Raw genomic sequence first — 22,402 nt, 5'->3', positions numbered from 1 at the left:
GCATTACACGGAGGCATTACATGGAGACATTACACGGAGGCATTACACGGAGACATTACACGGAGGCATTACATGGAGGCATTACACGGAGACATTACACGGAAGCATTACATGGAGACATTACATGGAGGCGTTACATGGAGATATTACATGGAGACATTACATGGAGACATTACATGGAGACATTACATGGAGGCATTACATGGAGACATTACACGGAGACATTACACGGAGACATTACATGGAGGCATTACATGGAGATATTACATGGAGACATCGTGTGACGGGTAACCGTGTGCAGGGTACGCTGCGTGTCGCCTCCTCCCTCTCCGGTGACTCCACGTTGTTAAAGCAGCACAGTGAAGCGTGTAACCGGCTGCCCTCCTTCCCGTTACCCGTCACAAGCCGGGCGGTTCTGGATTCTCCGCACTTCTCGGTATTTCCCGGAATAAACGTTTCTGTTATTGCGTAACTTTTACTATTAGCTGGAACGTCAGAAGCGACCCCAAGAAGCGGGGGGGGGGGTGTATTGGGGGGGTTAGTAGATTGGAATATCCCGTTTTACGTCAAACCTCTCCCCTCTTTCTGGCGGCCCAAGAAAAATTTACAATCTTGGAACTCCTTAAATAAGCTGATTCTGAGACTCTTGGAACATTAACCCTTTAACAGCCCATTGTGAACATTCTATGTAGTGAATACACCAAATGTGTTACCCAAACGGCTCCAATACCGGTCGGTCCTCATGGAGACTCTGACTTGTCATTATTTAAAGATACACTTGATTCAGTCACCTGCATTCAAGCAGGAATATCGACCATAACATGCTGGTAGCAAAAGCACCAAGTATTATGTAAGCTCACTGCAGCGTCAGATTGTGTGAACCTGGTGTGCCTATGGGAAAAACAGTCCTGAAAACATATACATTAAAGTAAGCATTGCATGTGGTATAGAAGCTGCCCTACACATCAGTATACCGGTAGGAGCTTTAACTCCCTGTCCACATGATTTACATAATTATTCCTCCCTACTAGTTTGTAACACTCCTTTGGTAACGGAAAATGGGTTACATTGTGACCTGAAACAATGATTGTAAACGACGCATTGAAATTGATGCTAATTGTTAAGATGAGTGCAGACATTACAGGGTTTGTATATATATATATATATATATATATATATATATATATATATACTATACCCATATACTAGATCCATATACTATATACATATACTATATCCATGTACTATATCCATATACTATATCCATGTACTATATACATGTACTATATACATATACTATATGCATATACTATATACATATACTAAATACATGTACTATATACATGCACTATATCCATATACTATATACATGTACTATGTACATGTACTATATACATGCACTATATCCATATACTATATACATGTACTATATCCATATACTATATACATATACTATATCCATATACTATATCCATAAACTATGTACATGTACTATATACATATACTATATACATGTACTATATCCATATACTATATCCATATACTATACATGTACTATATACATATGATATACTATATACATGTACTATATATATATATATATATATATATATTCATTGACTTTATTATAAGGGACTGACCTTTAACCAGCTAATCACGTCCCTGTCATTAAGAGACTGTTGTATTTTGTACTAAAAGCCATTAGTGTCACTTCGTTGGGGCTAATCTTTTAACCCGTTCCGCGTCTCCCTGTCACAGTCTGTGTGCACTCAGGTAGAACCAGCCCTTTAAACAGTTTCAAAGGAACCAGCCATACGGCCACACTGTCCCTACACCAGCCTGAAAGTCACGCTGCCACTTATATATGGTAAGGACCAGTGACTCTTTAACCCATTAAGTAAATATTAGTACACCTTACTTGTAAACAGGAATGACCCTAGGCAGGGCCACAAGGTCGCTTTGTCCCAATGGAGGGCTGACAGCTGGGGGTTTAACCAGTAGAGCCAAGCAGCCATTAGGGCCGATCATTTAAATGGTTAGCCAAGGAAACTTAGTGCAGAAGATGAGACATATCATGCTTACAGCATTTTTTCATTCACACACACACACACATACGCACTCACACACACTCTCATTCACACGCACTCACAGACAAAACTACGATGATTCCAACATAATTCCTGCCAACGGGAAGACATAAGGTCTGCAGACTATCTCATCTCTGGTCACTGTAACTGTTTATTAGTGTAGCAGATCTCGGTAACACTACAGTAACTGCTACAATAAAACAGCCTCAACACAAATATATATATATACATCAGAACGAGAGAGTTTGGGCAATTTCAGTTCTGTTCGGAATAGGCAGCCAGTCAGTAGCAAGAATAGTTTTATTTGTTTGCTTTATTTGTATTTTGTTTGTTTTGGAAGCATGTAAAAGTATTCATAAAGTACGTTAATATGCAGTCTTCGCTAGACGGGGTTTCAGGGACGTTAGACTGTCTCTTTAAGAGCCTCTCTACGGATTTGGGTAACAATAGGATCGCTCCATGCCGGAACAGCGAATTACTGTTGGCAACTGGGTCAGCGCTGGAGAAAACTGCCCGTTCCGTCCAGCGTCCGCGCTGCCTTCTCATCATTTTGGGGGGATATTGAAAAAAAACACACTTTTAGCTGCTTTTAAAGTTTCCACTTTATCGAGAGCTGTCATCATCATTAATAATGCACGACTAATAGAAAAATGGCAGCTTGGATTGTTTTCGCAGAGAACAGACCTTTGTGTTTTGTGCGCATTCTTTATACAAACACTAATTATGAACGGACAATGGGGGTCATTGTGAAGGTCGGCCCAGCATGCATTCTTTCTGTTGATTTAACGTATAAATGTATTGTAATATAATAAAGTATACGCTTTAGGAGTTAATGAATGTGATCCGTAGGTGTGCACACATTATAGAAAACAGCAGGGGTGGTAATCAGAACCAGCAGAGGAATTTATAAAACATCTGCTTTCTATTGAATGGAACCAGTGTGGTGGTTGACGGCTCGGCATGAATTACCCTGCTTGAGAGCAGGTTATTGTTGGACAGTAAATCCCAGCACAGATGATTAATTCCACCAGTGCCCTGACGTGGGCAATTACGCGCATGCCGGGGAACTTCCCAGGGAAAGCTACCGGGAGATCTCCCCTTCTGGATGAGTGGCTTTGGATAGGACTACATCTCCCATAATGCTCTTTCAGCTAAGGGGCTGGCTGAGGAGTTGTAGTCAGACGTAGAACCTGTTCATAGACATCGGGTTCCGGGTAATAGCGGGGGGACTGGGGTAGTAAGAGGCATCGAGCTCCAATCATCCCTTGACTCGTGGGGGGTTTCTTTGTGTATTTTGGGGAATCTTTTATACCTTTTATTATTAGTATAGACACTATGTGACCCCAAAGCCACCCCTATACACAGGATAGCGCTGCTTGGCAAAATCTTTTCATAGCTGAAAGGGGTGCCACCCAAGGGCCTGGTGACCTAAACATGGCTATCACGATGACCTATATGAAACGTAATGGGGTAATCGTCTGCCCAAAGACTCATGGAAGCAGGCTAGAACAAAAAAAAACCCCAAAGCTTGCAATCTCATGCTCCGGTCCCAAGAACGTGACATCTTTCACGAACGCTGCCCTCCTGGCATAGTGCGATTCTCCATATTTACCCCACTCGACGACAGAGCTTTCTCTCCCTGCTGAAATCAGGACTGCTCCTCAAAATCAGGAAATTTGGGAGGTATGCTATGTCCATAGTAGGCACTGATGTTTACCCCCTCAGCCCCATGAGCCGCTAAATCCCCTGCAAGCCGCAGCGCCCACCCCATTCAGAATGATAACGCCACGGACACACGCTTTAACTATTTTCATGTTTAATCTGAACAGTTGTTTTTCCATTTTCTTGTGGAAAAGAAGTTTATATATTTTTTTTAAAAACATTTTTCTTTTTTTAATACAAGACAACTCAGCAAATAATTCAATGAAGGGGGTGGGGGAGGAGAGGAGAGAGAGAGATGGGGGGCATAAAATATGCAAATCAGTGTGTCAAAGGAAACAGGGCAATGAAAAGGTTAATTATTGTGCTATTTCTCACTAGAAAGCCCCCCCAGGAGATGCGTTTCCATTACAAAGCCGGCGCCCCCTTCTCCTTCGGTGGCTTCAGTCTGCTGAAATGGGAAGATTGTCAGAAGGTAACCCACCTCCCGAGTGCCTTTATCTTCATGGCAGAACTAGTCCTTCAGCCATAAAGGGGTAGATAATACCGATCGGTAACCCGGTATTTGTGCCGTGACAACGTAACAGCTGTGTGTCGCCCCAAGCCCTTGTTTCACAAAGGGTTTCTGGATAGATAGCCCTAAAAACAACCCCCCGATACCGACTGATGCCGTATGATTGCGGGTCCGACACCGGGGTAGGAGGAGGTCGGTCATATTGCAAGTCTACCCTCCAGCGGCCCAAAAAATATAAAGCGGGGGCAAAAAGGGATCTGAGCCCACTTTATCTTGGAGCGATAGTCACCGAATCGCCCAGACCAAGGACAGCTCAGCGGCCAGCGGTGGGCTTGTAAAGTAACCCCACGGCATCAGAGCACTGTGTTTATAACCAGAGCGCTTTCCGCGCATGCGCACCGCATAGCACCCCGCAGAGCTAGCGAGGGGAGTCTATCACACGCAGGGGAGGGATGTGTTTGGCCAAACACGGCTCCTGCACGGGACACTGCTTGGGGGGGCGCACAAAGGAGCAAACGCATACGGTGGCATTCTGCAGAATCCCCCCCCCGCGCAATTCAAAGGAGCGAAACACAAACAGTTAAAAGGGCCCACACGGCTATCGTATGCAATAAAGTGCACAGGATGGCACGAGTGCCCCTTCAAGATATGGACGCCAGTAAATTGTTATATATATATATACGTATGCAATCAGCAATTCCTGACAGAAACAGATTGTTTTTCTTTTTTAACCGTTTCCATGCAGGGCTGCGTACCACAGAAGTACAGAGAAGGGGGCAAAACATCCGCCCCACGTTATGGTACAATACTGCAGCTGCTGCGGCGGCAGCGGCTAGACGAACCCTACATTAAAAAAACAGGTTCTTTATATTACACATGTATAAATATATATATATGTATATAGAACGCAAATAACATTTACAAAGAGAATACAAACTGCAGGACACACCAGCCCTGTGTGTGTGTTGTGTTGCTGAGTGTGAGTGTGTGCTCACAGTGCTTGCATGGGGTGGACGTGTGGTTGCAATGAGCGTGCGCAGTTATTTCCTCAGCTCTGGGTGATAATGTCAATTATTTATATATTCAGTATCCAGTGTGTGCATACACCGCTCCTACATAACCAGATGTATTTAATGTATGCACCTGGATACACTGATGGTTCCAGTATGGGTGTAACGCGTTCCCGTCGGTATATCACATGTGTGTTTATGTGTGCGCACACTCTGCGACAGTGAGCCTGGCTGTGAGAGTCCTGCCCTCAGACACGCAATTGTCATGGATGATGATGGCAAGAGTCTGTGCCAGGAGTCACGGGTACCGTCGGTGGATCCGTCACTGCGGGCTTTTGTTGGTGTTGTTCTTGTCGGTGGAGATGATGTTGGGGTCCTGGGCGGATGAGGGGCGGCGTGGGGGCATGCGTTCATTGATGCGATCGAGCCCCCTGGCTTCCTCAAAGTTGCGGATCTTATGCTGGGGAGAGAATCCACGCGTGGCGCCACCTGGAGGCAAAAAGAAAGAGAGGAGAGGACAAAGGAGCGGGGGAATTAAATCAAATTATGTAAGAAAGAGGACATTCCACAATGGAATAGGATAAGACATATATGGCGATTAAAAAGAAGATATTGGTACAGGACACGCGTTCCATTCAAAGATAAACAGACATGAGAAAATAAAAGAAAATTGAACAAGATAGAGTTAATAATATTCCTATCTAAGTTAAACCTGTTTAGCAGTAGGGAGGGAATACACACGGGCAGATCCGCTACGCTGGCATGAACAGAATGAGTACGATTATACAGCGCTGCGGGATATGACAGCGCTATGTACTGCGATAAATAATAGTGATAATAAAGTTAGTTGTAATAAAGTTATCGGGACAGCTCTGGCGCCCCCGTGCGTTCACTCAGGAAACTGCAGCCTGTATCGGAACAAAAATCAACGCAGTTCCAACAGCAGCGGAAAGAAAGATGAAAAATCTCACTATATTCCTGCTGCAGACAAAGTGCTTTTGTGTTTTCCTTGTTCAGTGAAAAGAAGTGGCTTATTAAATAAAGCGTCGTATCTCATAAGAACTATGCACTCAAATATCATCCAACTGCGCTTGACGTTACTATGGTAACTTGAAATATCCGGCAATTAACGATATTTAAGCAAAGAACAATTACATTATTAGTAGATCCCTAGCTATTTAAAACTTGTAAACATTGCCAGTATTGATTTTTACTAAAGCCAGTCTCTGAAGCTTGGCTCTGGTAAAAATGCTGTGCATTAGATAATGTTTATATATATTATTTTATTATATATATAATTTTATAATGTATATATATATATAATTTTATATACAGACAGAGTTGAAGCCGTCCGATACAGATCATGGAGCAGACATAGAACTTACCTTCCTGAGCCTCGACCGCTTCAACAGTGGCTGCATGAGAAAACCAAAGAGCAGACGTCAGTCGTGCAGCCGAAAACCTGAGCATCCGTAACCCCCCCCCTTCTACTTCCCAGAACCCATTCGCAACATGTTATTATTTTATCTGAAGGTTTAATCACAAAACCACAGAAAGAAGCACTTTCCATTTCCCTGGCAACAACCTATGAATGCCTGCTTAGTTGTCACGAGACAATTAAGTGTTCCCGGCGGAAATCACGAACCAGGCTCGCATTTATTTGATTAAAGATGCATTTCTAGTGAGGCTTTGGACACGAAATTATTTATGTAATGCGGAATTTAGTTAGAGAATTGTTACAAATAAGGTGGCCCGCTTTATAAAGGTGTATAGTCGGACTGGCACTCAATACCTTGCGGGGTGTGCGGTTACTCCAGCATGGCTGACCTAATTCTATTGTTACTTTATCTCCGCTGCTAGGTAGCCGTCCAGATATAAGATTCACATCACGTCCTGTTTATCTAATACACTAAATAAGGTTTCCTCACTTTATATAAGACGCTCAATTGACATTTTGACCCTAAAATATAAAGATAAGAAATTCTGTGATACAATCTAGAAGTTATTGCGAGATTACGGAGCGCCACTGAATATTTTTTATTCCCCCCCCCCCGCGCATTTCACGAAAACAGGAAAATACACCTGCTGGACGGACACATTTAAAAATCAACCTTATTGGAACGACGTTCTTTCCGAAGTATGCATCAGTTGTAAATAACACCTCTGTGTCTAAAATACTCCAACAGGATTTAAAAAAGCATCTCAGTGAAGCCCACCTCCCTCAAAGATCTGCACCTCCACCCCATCGCTGCCACTTACCGCTCTCCAGAGTCTGTCGCCCTCCAGACAGCACCCCCTGGGGCAGCGTTCCGGTGGGGGTCAGCCCTTTCAGCGTTAGGACGCTCTCACTTTCCTCCCTAGAAAACCCAAACTCAAAGGTTAGGAGAAGACCAGGCGATAGGTGGGTCGGAAGCCCCAAAGCTGGGAATGGGGATTGGTCTATTGGTTCTATTATAGGAAAAAGATAATAAGCTACATTTATATTATTTACAAAGATAATTCTGATGCTCCCGTTGACTAGAGCAGTCAGATCGTGGTTGGGTTCACATGTCCTCAGCAGGTCTGACATGCACAGCAAATTTGTATGTTGTTAAAGCGGATGAGATCACACATGGTACGTACACACGCTTACTCCGTGACCAGATAGTCACGACACTATTCCATTCTACAACACGGGTTAAGGTGAACGGCTTTCCCCTGTACCGGGTAGATAAGAACCCGCTGTGAGTTCACACGGACAGGAGGGACTTCTCTTACTCTGGTAAGGAGAGTGTAGCCTGCTGGTGAAGACCTTAGGGATCACTACTTCAGAGGAGTGATGGATCCCAATGTGACCGAGGAGCTGTAGATTATATTGACTTTAAATGGCATCTAGCCCAACCTAACTCATGATTCCCAATGGAATGCGCTTGGAATGGTCGTAAAACCCATTGCCCCTTCTTAAATAGGTCCTGGAAAAAGCCTGTGTGTTAAGCCCATTTTAACCTTTACCTAACCTTGACAATATGGCAGAGGAGTGGGAAAAGAAAGATGACCGAGAAGAAGACATCACCTGAGCACAGAGAAAACCCGCGCCATCTTCCCAATCGCCCGGATTTTGTTTCTTATAATCTCTTTACGTACAGAAGCACCAGCTGGAGAAATAAAATTAATATATACAGCGATGGATAGAGAGAAAGAATACAGTTCATGTAAAACATTACATAAATTATGGCGGGTAAAGGTGATGGAAAACCCTTCCACTAAACCACAAGTGATTCTGTGTAGGCGCATGCAAATAAGGTCAACAACAATCACCTTTTGCCTCTATAGCCACTTTATGCATATATTTATATAGAGGCAAAAGGTGATTGTTGTTGACCTTATTTGCATGCGCCTACCCAGAATCCCTTGTGGTTGTGGCAGCACCATGAGATTTCTGTGTAAAACATTAAACCGAAGACAGGGAAGAAACCAAACATATTTGAGAGAAGAGATTTCAGAAGTGGAGGGGCGAGACGGATAAAGACAGAGGAAGAAATATAATGGACGTCTCGGACAGCGAAAGGAACACAGGGCCGATATACAGAATAAAGTAGCTAAAACAAGCATGTTGCGTTGTGGATACTAACTTTCCAGAGGGTCTTCCCCGTCAGAGATCAGCTCGTCATCGGAACAGATGCTCAGGATGTTCATTAACATCTCTGTGACTGTGGATCAAGACAGAATACATGTCAGCAATGTCAGCAAAGACAAACCACAGGCGTCCGCGGATCACTTTCAAAGAAATAAAAATCACACGACGCGTCGCAAATCTATAATCAATCAAAGCTTAAAAGCAAAGTGCCGCGCGGAGTGACCGCTTACCAGCGGAGGATGGGAGAATTGCACAAACACGTGATTTACAAAGAAACCGGTAGACCTGAAACAGCCCTGAAGGGGATGCAGCAGAACTCCATGATCTTTAAAATGGACGGGGAGGACCGAGGTACAATTGCCTGCGTTATAACTTGCCAAAAACCGGGTTAGGGCTTGACAAATCTGTTAAACAGCAGACACTTCTACTGCATTGATTCACATAAGGATCTGGCTGGCTGGAAAGGATGTTTGGCACACGAGCAAAGCCGATAGCGGCAACATCCCAAACAGTTATATACAGCTTCTGATCCGGGGCCCAAAAGGTAACATGACATCACAAGATCGCATCATAACTATAGGAATTAAAACATGTAACTTTGCATAAAAAAAAAAAAATACTCCATGGTTCCTGAAATTAAAATGGAGAAGATCTCAGGGGGGGTCGTGTTCCTGCTCAAGGTGTTACTTTAAGGGACTTCAGAAGCTAATTCCATACCCAGAGAAATTAGCAGAAAGGAAATTCCATATTATCCGGTATCGTTGAAAACAACCTATGTTCCAAAATAAGAAGTGAACGGACCGCTTCGTACAGACGCCCCCAAGAGGTTCTGTGATGGCTCTAGAGAACGAAAGCCTGGACCTTGGCTACTATCAATGGCCGTCTAGGTTCAGTTCACCAGTCATGACTCCATCCGCCATGTAATAGATGGACTGAGAGCCAAGATGGGTTTATTAGGCGGCCGGTGTACTCTTTAAAAACTCCAAGTGGAACGAGGGAACACTTTTTATTTTCTTGCCCAGGGCGATGTGCACATTACATAGAACGTTATGTCCGAGCTGTGCTTTTTACCTTTCTCCCCAACAAAGGGCAGAGACCAGGTGAACACGTCCATAAAGTTTGGCAGCCAGTAGGGGTGCGGAGAACAATTAAACTGACGAATATTCATCACGTTATTCTCATACTTCAACACTGCAGCTGCAAAGAGAGGAGAGGATGAATGTAGATGAATGACAGAAGAGAGCGCAGCCTCTTTTACCCCGCGACCATCCGCATACACGCCGGTGACCCCTCGCCACATATAATAGAGACGCCATGCTGTAACATCCGTGTTTCTTCTAACCCAGGTACACACATCACACACAGCAACATACAACAGGCCGTGACCTTCTCCCCTATACGCAAAGTGAAGGAGCGCAGCGGTATAGCCAGCTTCTCCCTCAAAAAGACGTGATGCCATGCGAAGGGAAGACCTTCATCAGGACAATAAATAACAAAGCTTGGCCATTTAAATAGCAGAATGTCCAGCTGCCTTCCACCCACCACTTTCCATCCCACCCTCCACACACACACACACACACACACACACACACACACACACACACACACATATATATACATGCACAATATAGACAGCGGCAGAGACAACTACCCACTCAAACTATAAGGAATGGGGGCCGCATTGCCCATCAGTGAGAACATGAAACTACGCCACCTCTGCCCGGCTCGGCTAGCCTTTAGGTGTCAGCCGCCGCGTCTCACCTTTATTGTTGTATACATCAAGGTAATTTGGTGCAGAGAAGATGGTGATGAGGGAGGGAAACCCGGTGGTCTGGCTCTTGCGGTACATGCGATACCTAGAGATGAAGATGAAGTTCAGCAGGTGGGTCTTGGGGAAACGCTAATCCATTTCTAATGGTCTTCTGTGAACCAGTAGAATCACCTCCGCCATGATCAGCCTCGCCCCATATATTATATTATATATATATATATATATATATATATATATATATATATATATATATATATATATATTTCATTAACTTCTATTTAAGAGCCACCGGGAGAGATCAAAGGATGGACCATCTGTAATTCTAGCATCTCCGCTTCGAGGAAACACCAGTTTACTAGCTTTACATTTCTGCTTAAACACAACCCACAAGTCACTTTGTATGCGCCTATGCTGAAAAAAGATGGGATTTGTGCCATCATTACGTTACAGAGAGGGTGGTCTACAGGTGGAACTGCCTCCCAGCAGAAGTGTTAGAGGGGCTAATGCAGGGAGGGAATCCTTCTACCATCAGGCGCTACTCCGAGATCTGTCGACACAGAGAAGCGGGTCCCAAAGACACGCAATCTTTGAGCACAAAGCCATAGGAATAACCACAAAGCGAGATAATAATTACCCAGCGTCCTGTGCTTCATGGGCCCGGATCACCGACAGGAGGTTGTTGCTCTGCAGAAACTCACAGACGGCAGGATAGCTGAAAACGACAAGGAGGTTAACGGTCCCGCCGAAAACAAATGATTCCCAAAATTAACTATTAACTAAACTTTTCACAGCTCAGTTTGCAGAAAGGGCAGGGGCGGTGAAACACGTTGTCCGTTTGTCTCATTGAGCTTTACCAATCAACAATAGAAAGAAAAAAAAATATTAGGAGAAAAAAGTATTAGTTATAAAAAAAAAAAAAAAAAAAAAAAAAAAAAAAAAAAAAAAAACACCTTACGGTGACTATAGAAAAAGAAATCTTAAGGAAAGCTGTTAAACGTTACCTATAGAAGTAGGAGCAGCCCCGCACGGTGTTGTGGGTGAAGTGTTCTAATGTCTTTTCATTCCCATAATCCTCAGCCGGATCGGACCACAGCAGGTCACACATGGGGCCGAAGGCAGGGGGCTCCTTAAATCTATCTAACTGAGGAGGGGGAGAGAAAAGGCAGTTGTAGGAATGTATCAACCAGACAACGATCTGCTTCACGCTTACAGACACGACGACCCAGATCTACGGGAGCATTACACGCAGTTACACGTAACCATTTACACCCCACAACACATTGTCATATGAGTCGTATCCACCGGCCATATCATTGTGTTAAGGAGAGTAACGTCGCTGGGGTTCTATGAGCGTCTCACCTTCCTGATGTCATCCAAGCACGTTATTTCGGGCGACAGGCCCCCGTGGACACAGAGGAACTGCTGGTTGAGTAGAGCTGCCAGTGGGAGGCAGTCAAAGGCATCCATACACGCGTCGTACACTCGCTCTGAATACTTAATCTTACCTGAGGGAAAGCAGAGGGGAGTCAGACGAAAAGTCAACATTATAGAGACGGAGGAGGTGATAGCCACACATTCGTGAATCAGACACGCTGCTTTATAGACATGCAGCTCAGCGTGTTTTATACACAAGCACATATCCCTGTGTGCGGCTTTCAAAACCTACATATGATCAATTCTCTGCGGAACCCTCCTTATGCCTAAACAGCTTTGCGAGGGCCAACATGGACAGTTCTCTGGCAGGTCACCACCATGACCACCAAGCACACGATCCACAGGTCCTAGCCCCGGTCAGTTCTCCAGATGGCTATATAATGAAAGCCCTTAGGTGCGGAGGATGAGATTCTCATAGGCCTTGGCATCAGTCGAGAGCATTAAACAAGAACGACCGCAAAAAAAATTCCTGTCTGGGAATCATATTTGGTTCTTTACTGCTTAGTAGGTTCCTGACAGGCAGCTGAAGAATAGCAGGTAAATCATGACTTCCAACCGGTCACAAGCTGTGGGTTAATGTGGCAGCTGCCACTCAGGACACTCACATGGGCTTTAAATGTCTTTGAAGCGGTCTGTGGGATTGCCACAGCAGTAAACGGTGAGGAATAGAAAGTGGATGCGGTTTGGCCCAAAAGGGTGGAATATAGGCCGGGATTTGTGGGCTGCTGATGAGCCCCTCGCCTTCTGCCTACAAAGGAACCTAAAAAGTACAGCGCTCCAGATCTAATTTATATGCTTCGGTAAAGAAGAGGAGACTGCAGCTCCAACAAGATGGCCGACAAAAGGGGCGACCAAGTTCAAACATAACACAAAGGACCACAAAGTCACCCTATACAGTCCTCCATGAGTGTTCCAGAACCTTGCTCAAATGGAATAGATAAAAGGAGTCTAATAAATATGGAGGGATGAGGTGGAGACGTGGCAGAGTACAACATGGAGTAGCATGGAGACGAGGTTTATTTATAAGTGGAGAGGAAAGAGGACCGTGCAATTCACAGACAGATGAAGCTGAAGACAGGGGAGCCGTGGTGAAGCATGACACAGACTGACGCCTGCACAGCTGGATACTCACATTCTTGCTTGAAGGTGAAGTACTCGGTTAGATGTCGGCACTCATGGTTCCCTCGTAGAAGGAACAGGGTCTTGGGGTGAATGATTTTTAGGCTCCAGAGATACAGGACACACTATAGAGAAAAACAAGACAACGTTTCTACAGCTGCCGTGTGCCACATGACAGAGGTCCCTCTCTGGTGAAGCTTCTGCCAGGGTGACACATACTGTAGATGTCACCTCTGACCTATCCATGGACATTGAACGTTCTTGGGCAACCCTGTTGATAACATAAGCATCTATTTTGTCTACACAACAAAGAGATGAAAGACTGACCTCAATACTGAAGTATCCTCGGTCCACATAGTCCCCCAAAAAGAGGTAGCGTGTAGTATGAGGGGAGCCGCCAACCTCAAACAACTTCATAAGGTCAAAGAACTGTCCATGAATGTCACCACATACTGAAGAAAGAAAACAAAACAGGGAATGGGGCAAGAGCCAACGTTCTGACCATGGGAATGATTGCTGATGCGATAAGGATAAGAGGAACTAAGATATCAGACAAGATATCATACAAAGGTTGTAATATAGCAAGTAACCTGTGATTGGGGCCTCCACCTCCAGCATAGTCTTCTCATGGCGCAGGATGGCCGCACCCTCTCTTATAATACGTAGGGCGGCTTCCTCCTCCAGTCGTCCTTCCTTAATCAGATGATTTTTTAGGGTCTCCAGCTGCGGGCGTCCTTCTACAAACACCTCATTCACGGACAGGCGGCGCGTGGGAGGGAAAGGAACGGCTGGAAGGTAAGGAGAGAGTTGGACAGCAAGTGAAGACCAAGGTGGTCAATTATGGTCAACTACAAAAGATGGCGCGGAGGAATGTATGGGGGATATACAGGGGACCCACCCTATACACAAGAGAAAAGTGCCGCTGTATGAACGAGGATCCGTACCAAAACCCCCATAATAAACGGTTTGTAAACCCAGTTCAAGTCCCCGCAGGACCCGGCACGCCGGGCGCCTCGGTGGCTCGCGCAGCCTGCGTCAGACCCAGATCCGGTTTCAGGAGGCGGCTTTCTCCCCGCTGAGCAGGTCAGCCTGTATAAAATACCTCCCGTGTGAGGTTTTCGGCCGGCACACCTGTCTTCCCTGCTAATCACCATGTAAATTTATGTGGACTGCGCATGCTGTATGTAAAACCGCAAAGATAACACGCAACTGTCACGGCACGACCCAAATTTAAAGGGATTTAAACAAAAGTACCCAAGGGAAGTTTCTTTCAAAAGAAATGTTAGAACAAAGGTTCCTGATCTAAATCTAGAGGTTCAGAGGCTTCAGGAAGTTTTACTTTACAGAAAGGGTGCTAGATAAACGGAACAGCCTCCCAGCCGAGGTGGTAGAGGCTAATACAGTGACAGAACTTAAAAACACATGGGACAGGCATGAAGCTATCCTGAATCCGAGAAGAAACCAAGGACTGAATGAGTCTTATCTGTCGTCTAATCTTGTCTAAATGAAGTTATTAAAGATAAAATCTGCACTTCGGTGCCTTCCATGATTTCATTTCTCCTCCGTTTAATCCAATTTGTTAGATGAAGACATCTGGGTGCCTCCCTTTTGTATATATTTTTCCGCGATCAGCATTTTTTTTGTTGAAAGCAGGCGTCTGGATATATTATAAAGAGCTGAGAGTCACGCATGGAAATGTATTTTATACGCATCACTAATCCTCGCAGCTACTCAAAGCCATTCTTCGCACGGAGACGCGCATCTACACGAAAGCCAAAGCCGCACGCAGAGGAACGCCGCGTTCCCAAATATAGGGTATGTCTGTGCAGTTTCTGTGGCAATGCCAAGGGGCTGTCAGCGTGCGAGGAGCAGGGGGCTAATTACATGGCAGGAAGAGAATCAGCCCACAGAAGACATGGCCGCCTGCACCGAACCAGCGTACGTGTGTGGGGGGGGGGGATTAGAGGAGAGTGCAGCCGAGGAACAGAACGCTGCGCGGAAACTGCGTGTGTAATAAAACGCGTGTGCCGGACGTGGCACCACGGGCTCAGGACACGCACCGGCCCAGGTCCCAAGGACATGATTCGGGATTCTCATTACATGTCCTATATGGGACCAGCCATAGTCAGGTGCAACAGCAAGGGATAAAACATACAGCCATGTACAGCTGGGTGACATCATAAGTTACATACAGCCAGACATGACATCATACAAAGAAGGAATGTGAAGCGTGCAAGCGACATAATCCAGTATGTGTCTTATTAGCGTGTGTTATTCAGCTGCTTGGAAGAGCCCATGATGGTGGCCTGAGAGGGTCAAGCGCTTGGGAGTTATCACCGGAGGCCTTACTAAAGAATACCCTAAATACCCTAATGCTGCATTATCCATAGTAGAATCAAAAACAGGATTTATCTGCCAAAAGAGGTATATATCTAGCATGATTATGTATGTATGTATGTATGTATGTATGTATGTATGTATGTATATATATATATATATATATATATATATATATATATATATATATATATATATACATATATACACACACACACACACACACACATACATATATAGATACATACACATATTGCAGCAATTAATGAAAGAAATGTTGCTAATCAGGAGGGGAGGGGGACATTAATACACATTTTTTTTTTTACGGGATCTGGTGAGATTTCATGTGATGTTGAGGATCACTAATAGGCATTTCTTTAAGAAGAAAAATATTGGGATTTTATGACAATCTTATTCATAAACCCATCCTGCTGTTTTTATAGACGTTATGGTGACCCCTGCGGCTCCTTCATACCCAGAACGATGCTGCTTCCGACAGCAGTTTAAGGTATAAATACTAGAGGCCTGTGATGGAATTTGCGATACATTCCTTTAAATATAATGTTCTAGAATCTAATTAGGTTGCCGTCTAAATATCATATTTTTAGCCTTTTAAAGATGGTGCCCAAAAATGGTGCAGCTTTGGACCTCACAGGTACATGAAAATAATCGGGTCTCCTATGGCTTCCGGCTCGGGGGGGGACATCACTCTCGCAAGCCTCCACTTTTCAACCTGGGGGGGCATCAGCTCATTAAATGTAGGAATCATAAATACGATGATTCTTTCATATGCCCCGTACACAATGACATGTATAGTATATATATATATATTCTATATGTACGCAGCTGTGCACGCAGATCCATGCGGTTGTATTCGCGCCGCTCTCTCTCTCTCTGGTGATCCCAGTAATTGGGGCATGTCAGCGGATTTCACCTGGTCAGAGGTGCCATAATCCAGCTTCATTCTTACACCCATGCTAATTACATTCATACACCCCTTCATAGACGGGGATGACAGAAACGAACGCTAGATCTCTGCAGCCCTAGTTTAAACGGCCCTACCACACCCAGCAGAGGTCAACGCATAGTATCCACAACCCTTTAGTGGCTCAGATATCACGGTGTAAGATGAATGGGATTTAATTTAACCATTCAAAGGTTATAGTGAGACCGAGAAACACAACTGATTTTACCGCAGTGGAAGCAGAACCTCCATGAAAAGGGCCACATCCCGGACGCACATAAAACACTCAAACTCGCTGCCCCCGCTCTTCTAACATCGTACGAGCCCTGGGAGGTCTGCCCAATGCTGGGGAAAGGGGGCACAAATTGGGAAAAAGCTCCCGCAATTAATGAAGAAGGGCTTTCTGCGAGCAAAGGACGTAGCTATTCCAAATAATAAATTTAACCAACATAAAGAGGCTCGTGTTTGGGTAACGGGCTTCTGAAAATTGTCCATTGCGGACATCGATGATTGATCCAGTGCCGTATCAAACTTGCAGCTGGTACTGAGTGGCGGATTCAACCCAAACGGGCCAGAATCAGGTACCAACGGGTGAACGGGCCAGCCTGGCGCTGCAGCCAACTGATCCGGTACTATGGGTAGTTCCAACGGGATGTGACACACACAACGGGCCAAAGGGCCAGTCAGAAAGACCCCTAATATTACATAGTTCCAGGATCCCCCTCTTGTAATTAATAACAGACAGAACAACAACTGAAGCTGTAGCTGATGGACCTGGGCTAAAAACCCACACATCTAGGGGTACTAGAAACCGGGGGGCAAAATGACCACCTGAACTTCTGTAGTTCATCCAAACTTGCACGGAGTTAAGCGGTCCCGCACTTAATGTTGACGGCGCCCAACTTTTACGGACTCTTTTCTCCCACAAAAAAAAACAAACAATAAAAACTCTACGCTTGCTTGTCTGGCCCTTATCGTTTACGTAGATTGGTCCAACCTAAAGATACAATCCCATATAGGAACAAAGTGACCAAATCCAGTAAAGTATGTCAAGAGTTAAAGAGTCTGTACCAGCTGCCCCCCCCCCGTCATTAAACCCCTGAGCATTTATCCTATTAGATCAATCGCTAACACAAGACAAACGGCTGGTCCCCGCGTACAGCGGCCAGGTTACAGTAAACGGTTTCAAAAGACTGCCCCAAGTGGGGGCAAAGAAGGTTTTGATGGAATAAGGTGAATTTGATTGGGTAACGGATAGGAAAGGTAGGTCCTGGGGATCTATCAGAAAATCAGATCCCGGCCATGAAACGGTCACTTTCACCCGAAGCGAAGACGGCAACCTTCCCGCAGCCTGGGGATGGTACGTTCATAACCAAAGCGTTATTCACTACTTATACACCCCATCCAATGTTTCCATGGCAACGTGATTGTATTATTTCCATTAGAACAGTTGACGCTCTTCTTGCACGGACAGGCGAAACAAAGCACTTTGTGTAGACCTGAATGCGCTGAGAATGCCCCACCTGCACAAGTCACCTATAGGAACAATAGGGAGCGGGGACGTCGGCAATATACCCAAGGTGTGTCAGCGTTAGCGTCAGGGCTAAACACGAGCTCGTCCTACGGCCACCGGTACTGATAACGGCAGACCTAAAATCTCAATAACCGGCCTTTATTCTTACCACAGCGGCCGGCTGTACCCCGATATAAAGAACATGGCGACACACATGGCGACACACGGCCAACGGGCTCATCACCCGGACCGACGTCCTCGTCTTTAATTGACCAATTACCCTACATTGTCAGCGACCTACGGAGTGTTAGTCCCGGGAACAGAACGTTCTACGGACAGGTATCCGTTACCGTGCGTCGCTCCCGGGTCCCGAGTGCAACAACCACCGAAGTGATAGCAACTTATCAACACATTGTTTTGTACACAACATCAGGAGACAACGTGCTTGGGTGCAGGAAGACTAAGCTACACCATACTATCTACCCAACTGCCCTAAGAACTACCCCATACCGATTGCACCCCCTGCTGCTTCTGGGGGCACGGGCGGCGGAGTTACAAGGATTCTCTCTTCTTCTTCCACAGACTTTGCCCCCGGGGTGGCGTCCCTGTCATGGGTGGGCTGGCTGTTACCTGTTCCCATGCTTCATCCGTCCCACCAGACGGAGGATTATACAGGGACGGAGTCGGTGTAATGCGGCGAGCGCACACACCTCGCAGAAAAGCCTGCGAGTGGGGGAGGAGGAGGGCAGGAAATCCTATTAGTGAGGAGGAGGAGGAGGAGGGGGAGAGAGATTCCCCTGATCAGGAGCTCGGAGATGATCGCCTACCCTGCGCACAACTGTCTTTAAGGCAAGGTCCTTAACGTACGCCCGCTCGGGGGTCTTTAACACATTTACCGGTTCCCTTCTACAGCGCTAAGATTCTAAGGCACCGGGAGAGGAGGAAGCACTCGGGTTCTAAGGCACCGGGTACACAAATACCGTAGCGTCAATCCGCCATATAACATCTCACACGACGGGTCTAAGAGACGACGACCCGTCAGCCTGTCGAAATAGTTGTGTGAAGGCACAGGTGCGCGATTCGGTCAGCGGGAAGGATTGTTACCCGGCCCTGACCTTATCCTATGTATAACTACAGGCACTCAAATAACCGAACGCGCGGAGTAACAGTGACAGCTTACAACACTATCTATGTCACCGTCACATGCCACGGGAAAGACAGCCTGCAAAACATATAGATATCCGCTGCCTATGTCACCGGGCATAGACCACTCCGGCCAAGTCACCTTCAAGAAGGGTCTCTTTGGACTGCGTGGCCATGCGTGGGAAGCGCTCCATCCCATAATATTTCCCCATGGATTATCACTGTCGCTACACCAGACTTCAAGCAGCATCATCCCTTCCGGTTCCACCGCTGGTGGATGGACTGCGTTTCTATCTATATGGCAGAGTCATATGGTTACACTAAGGGTGTTATTCACTAAAGCGAGTGGGCAGGTGGCATGAAGTTCCATCTCACTTTACATTATGAAGGGCCAACCGTGGTGAGCTTCTGCTCCAAGAATCGCTTGGATGGATGGCCCTGTATAAATCATATTAGCGGTATTTATCGGACGTCACTGATTGATCCATACATTATGCAGGTGACCTCAGAAACTTGCCCGGGATGGCCCTTTATAATGCATAGTTAATTCAGGGAATGGAAACTCCAGCTCTCCTGCCATCTACTGCTTTAGTGAATAAACCCCAAAGACAAAGCGTATCGGCCTCAGGTCAAGAAGAATCGTTCCAGATCTTCTGACCTCCTGTAGGAAGAGAGACACACAACGTACTTCCTACGGCCTCCATCCGGACATAGAGACCATCCGCCGGCTCCAATCACCCGATCGCCCCGGAATTATAACGTACGGGTGGGCTTTAGAGACCACCACTGGCAGCCCAGATGGCTGCCGGACTCAGGCAGCCAAAGGCTGGGAGTTGTAATCCCCGGCGGCCGGCGTGACAGAAGTTGTCTCTCCCAGGGTGTGGTGCGGGCGACGCTGAAGTCGGAATAACGCGCTCGCCCGTTATTCATTATGTATTAGAATTCCGGTTATCTGCATCAGGTGTACGTTACGTACGGCCGACGGTACCGCAGCATGCACTATGCCCAGCAGGGGTAATGTGGGGGGCACATTTTTAGGAAAATGGCCTGGGGGGGCACGGCGGTGGTGGCGGCGACGGCACCATGTGTAAGGTTACGCTATGTGTCCGTGTGACGGGGTCAAATCGTGGAGGCATTAGTGGTGCAGGGGGGCGGCGGGGAACGGGGGGGGTACGTGGCCATGGAAGGGATGCTTTAGTACCTCTGACAGGGCGCTCTGTGCTGGACAGCTTGGTCTGGACCTGGGGTGCCGACATGATGCCCTCTGCCCACGGATGTCTCGCTGGCGGGTTGGGCAGGTGGCAGTCGTGCTGTCAGTCCTCTGTCACTTCCTCTCCATTTCCTGCTGTCTCCTTGGTTACCTCAAAACCTTAGTTGACAGATAATAGATGGCAGGCTGTCTCACTCTCCAGGCCTCTGGTTGTCTATGTCTCTCTCAAAGGCTGTGTTGCTCACTAACCTCCTGACTCTCACAAGCTGTCTCTTTTTATCCAAGGGGATGTCTTTACATCTGTCACTGTCATTCCCCACATGCCACCCTCTCTCAGCTAATCCACAGCCCTGCCAAGTTCTCTCTCCAGACTGTCTCTTTGAGAATCTCTATGTCATGCTCTTCCTGTCTGTCTCGTTTGCTCTCACATTTACCTATGTGCCCCGGCTTCGCTGGCTCTCTAGGAAGTCTGCTTCTGCCCAAAGAATGATCTCACCTTAGAACCGTCTCTCTCGCAGGCTGTCTCTTTCCTTGCTTGGCTGTCTCTCGCATAATCTGACTGCCTCTCCCTATCGGCCCTATTTCTCAGCCTCGTCCCTGCTGGTGGATTCTCTATCGCTCTTTATTCCCCAGCACCGCTCACAAGCTGTCTCTTTATCCCCTTTTCTGCCTCTGACTGTCTCTCTCTCGGTCGCGCGCTCCCGCCCACCTGCCGGCGTCGGGCCTGCGCTCACAAGCCACGCCTCATCGTCGTCACGAATCCAGCATGCGAACTACAATTCCCTACATGCAAGGCAAGGCAGTGCGTCATTGCGATTAGAAAAGGGCAGGGGCGCAAAGGACGACGGGAAGTGTAGTTCTCTTATAGTTTCCAGCATATGTCATCGGGATAATCACAAGATGTGACAGTTCTCATTGGCTAAATAACCGTATTTTTACACTGTCAGTGTGCTCCATGACTATAACATTACTTGGCTGCCCCAAGGCTGCTATTTTGCCATAAAAAAAACAAGGCATTTAGTAGACACGGCGGATAAACTCCATACAATAATTCCAGGTTACCAAGGTGCGCAGTCTTAGTGGTAGTCACAATGTTATACAGTCCGAAATGTCAACATAAATGTGCTTATAAATTAGTGTAAATACATCACACCCTTCTAAATGATTACAGAAACAGCTATTCAGAGGTCACGGGGTCACATAAGTCTCTCTTCCTTTGTGTCATCAGTCTAAAAACACATCCCTCTTCAGTCATTTGATATGCCGGGTTGTGTATCTTGTTGCTGATGGGGTGTTGCCGGGTTCAGTCCTCAATGAATTACCCCGTTACCACAAGCCTGGGCTGCCCATCCAAATAGCTTGGTGGTATAACAGTCCATGGCACGTTTGGACGGCACAGTGGACAATGCACACAATCCACTAACCACAACCTAAAGTATTCCACTGACTGTGCGGACAACTGCAGGTGTATGCTCATCATACCCGCCAACTCTCTCGGTCAAAAACTGCAGGTGTAACGTGTTCATCATACCCGCCAACTCTCTCGGTCAACAACTGCAGGTGTAACATGCTCATCATACCTGCCAACTCTCTCGGTCAACAACTGCAGGTGTAACATGCTCATCATGCCTGCCAACTCCGGGTGATTCCCTACTTCTATGGGCCAGTTTCTTCTTCCTCTGGGGGGACCGCTGTATTTGGCCGCGCTCACCCCCATTACAGTTTTCACCTGCACAAACCCACTAATTCCCACTAAAGTGGGTCCCTATGATGAGACATTGAAAATTCTGAGGATTACAAATAAACATCTGCCTGAAACCACAATCGTAAAATATATAACTAACAACTGTCTTAAATTACTCAGGACAGTCCTGATTACCTGGCTGATGTTCCAGTAACTCTCCTGTTTAATGCAAAAACAAAGAAAAGGGTATGGAGGTAGAAGTCACCTCCCCATAAAGAACGGAGGGCCGAGTGTTTTGTGTGTTTTTGTTTATTATTATAGAGGTCCCTTAATTTTTTGCA

General features: G+C 46.1%; 1 protein-coding gene across 1 annotated transcript; it reads right to left on the bottom strand.

Annotated features, from left to right (window-relative positions):
- Positions 1 to 4,921: 4,921 nt before the first annotated feature.
- On the bottom strand, positions 4,922 to 21,120 carry PPP3CC (protein phosphatase 3 catalytic subunit gamma). Its single transcript, XM_053463054.1, has 14 exons — positions 20,369 to 21,120; positions 13,801 to 13,998; positions 13,538 to 13,662; positions 13,224 to 13,335; positions 12,017 to 12,162; positions 11,659 to 11,798; positions 11,292 to 11,369; positions 10,648 to 10,742; positions 9,958 to 10,083; positions 8,882 to 8,959; positions 8,323 to 8,404; positions 7,530 to 7,627; positions 6,656 to 6,685; positions 4,922 to 5,759 (listed from the first exon to the last, which is right to left on the bottom strand). The coding sequence occupies exons 1-14, from the start codon at positions 20,421 to 20,423 to the stop codon at positions 5,593 to 5,595; spliced, it is 1,530 nt and encodes a 509-aa protein (XP_053319029.1). The 5' UTR covers positions 20,424 to 21,120; the 3' UTR covers positions 4,922 to 5,592.
- Between the last annotated feature and the right edge of the window lie 1,282 nt (positions 21,121 to 22,402).

This window comes from Spea bombifrons, chromosome 4, assembly GCF_027358695.1.
Source record: "Spea bombifrons isolate aSpeBom1 chromosome 4, aSpeBom1.2.pri, whole genome shotgun sequence".
NCBI lineage: Eukaryota > Metazoa > Chordata > Amphibia > Anura > Pelobatidae > Spea > Spea bombifrons.
This window is presented reverse-complemented; position numbering and strand designations above follow the sequence as displayed.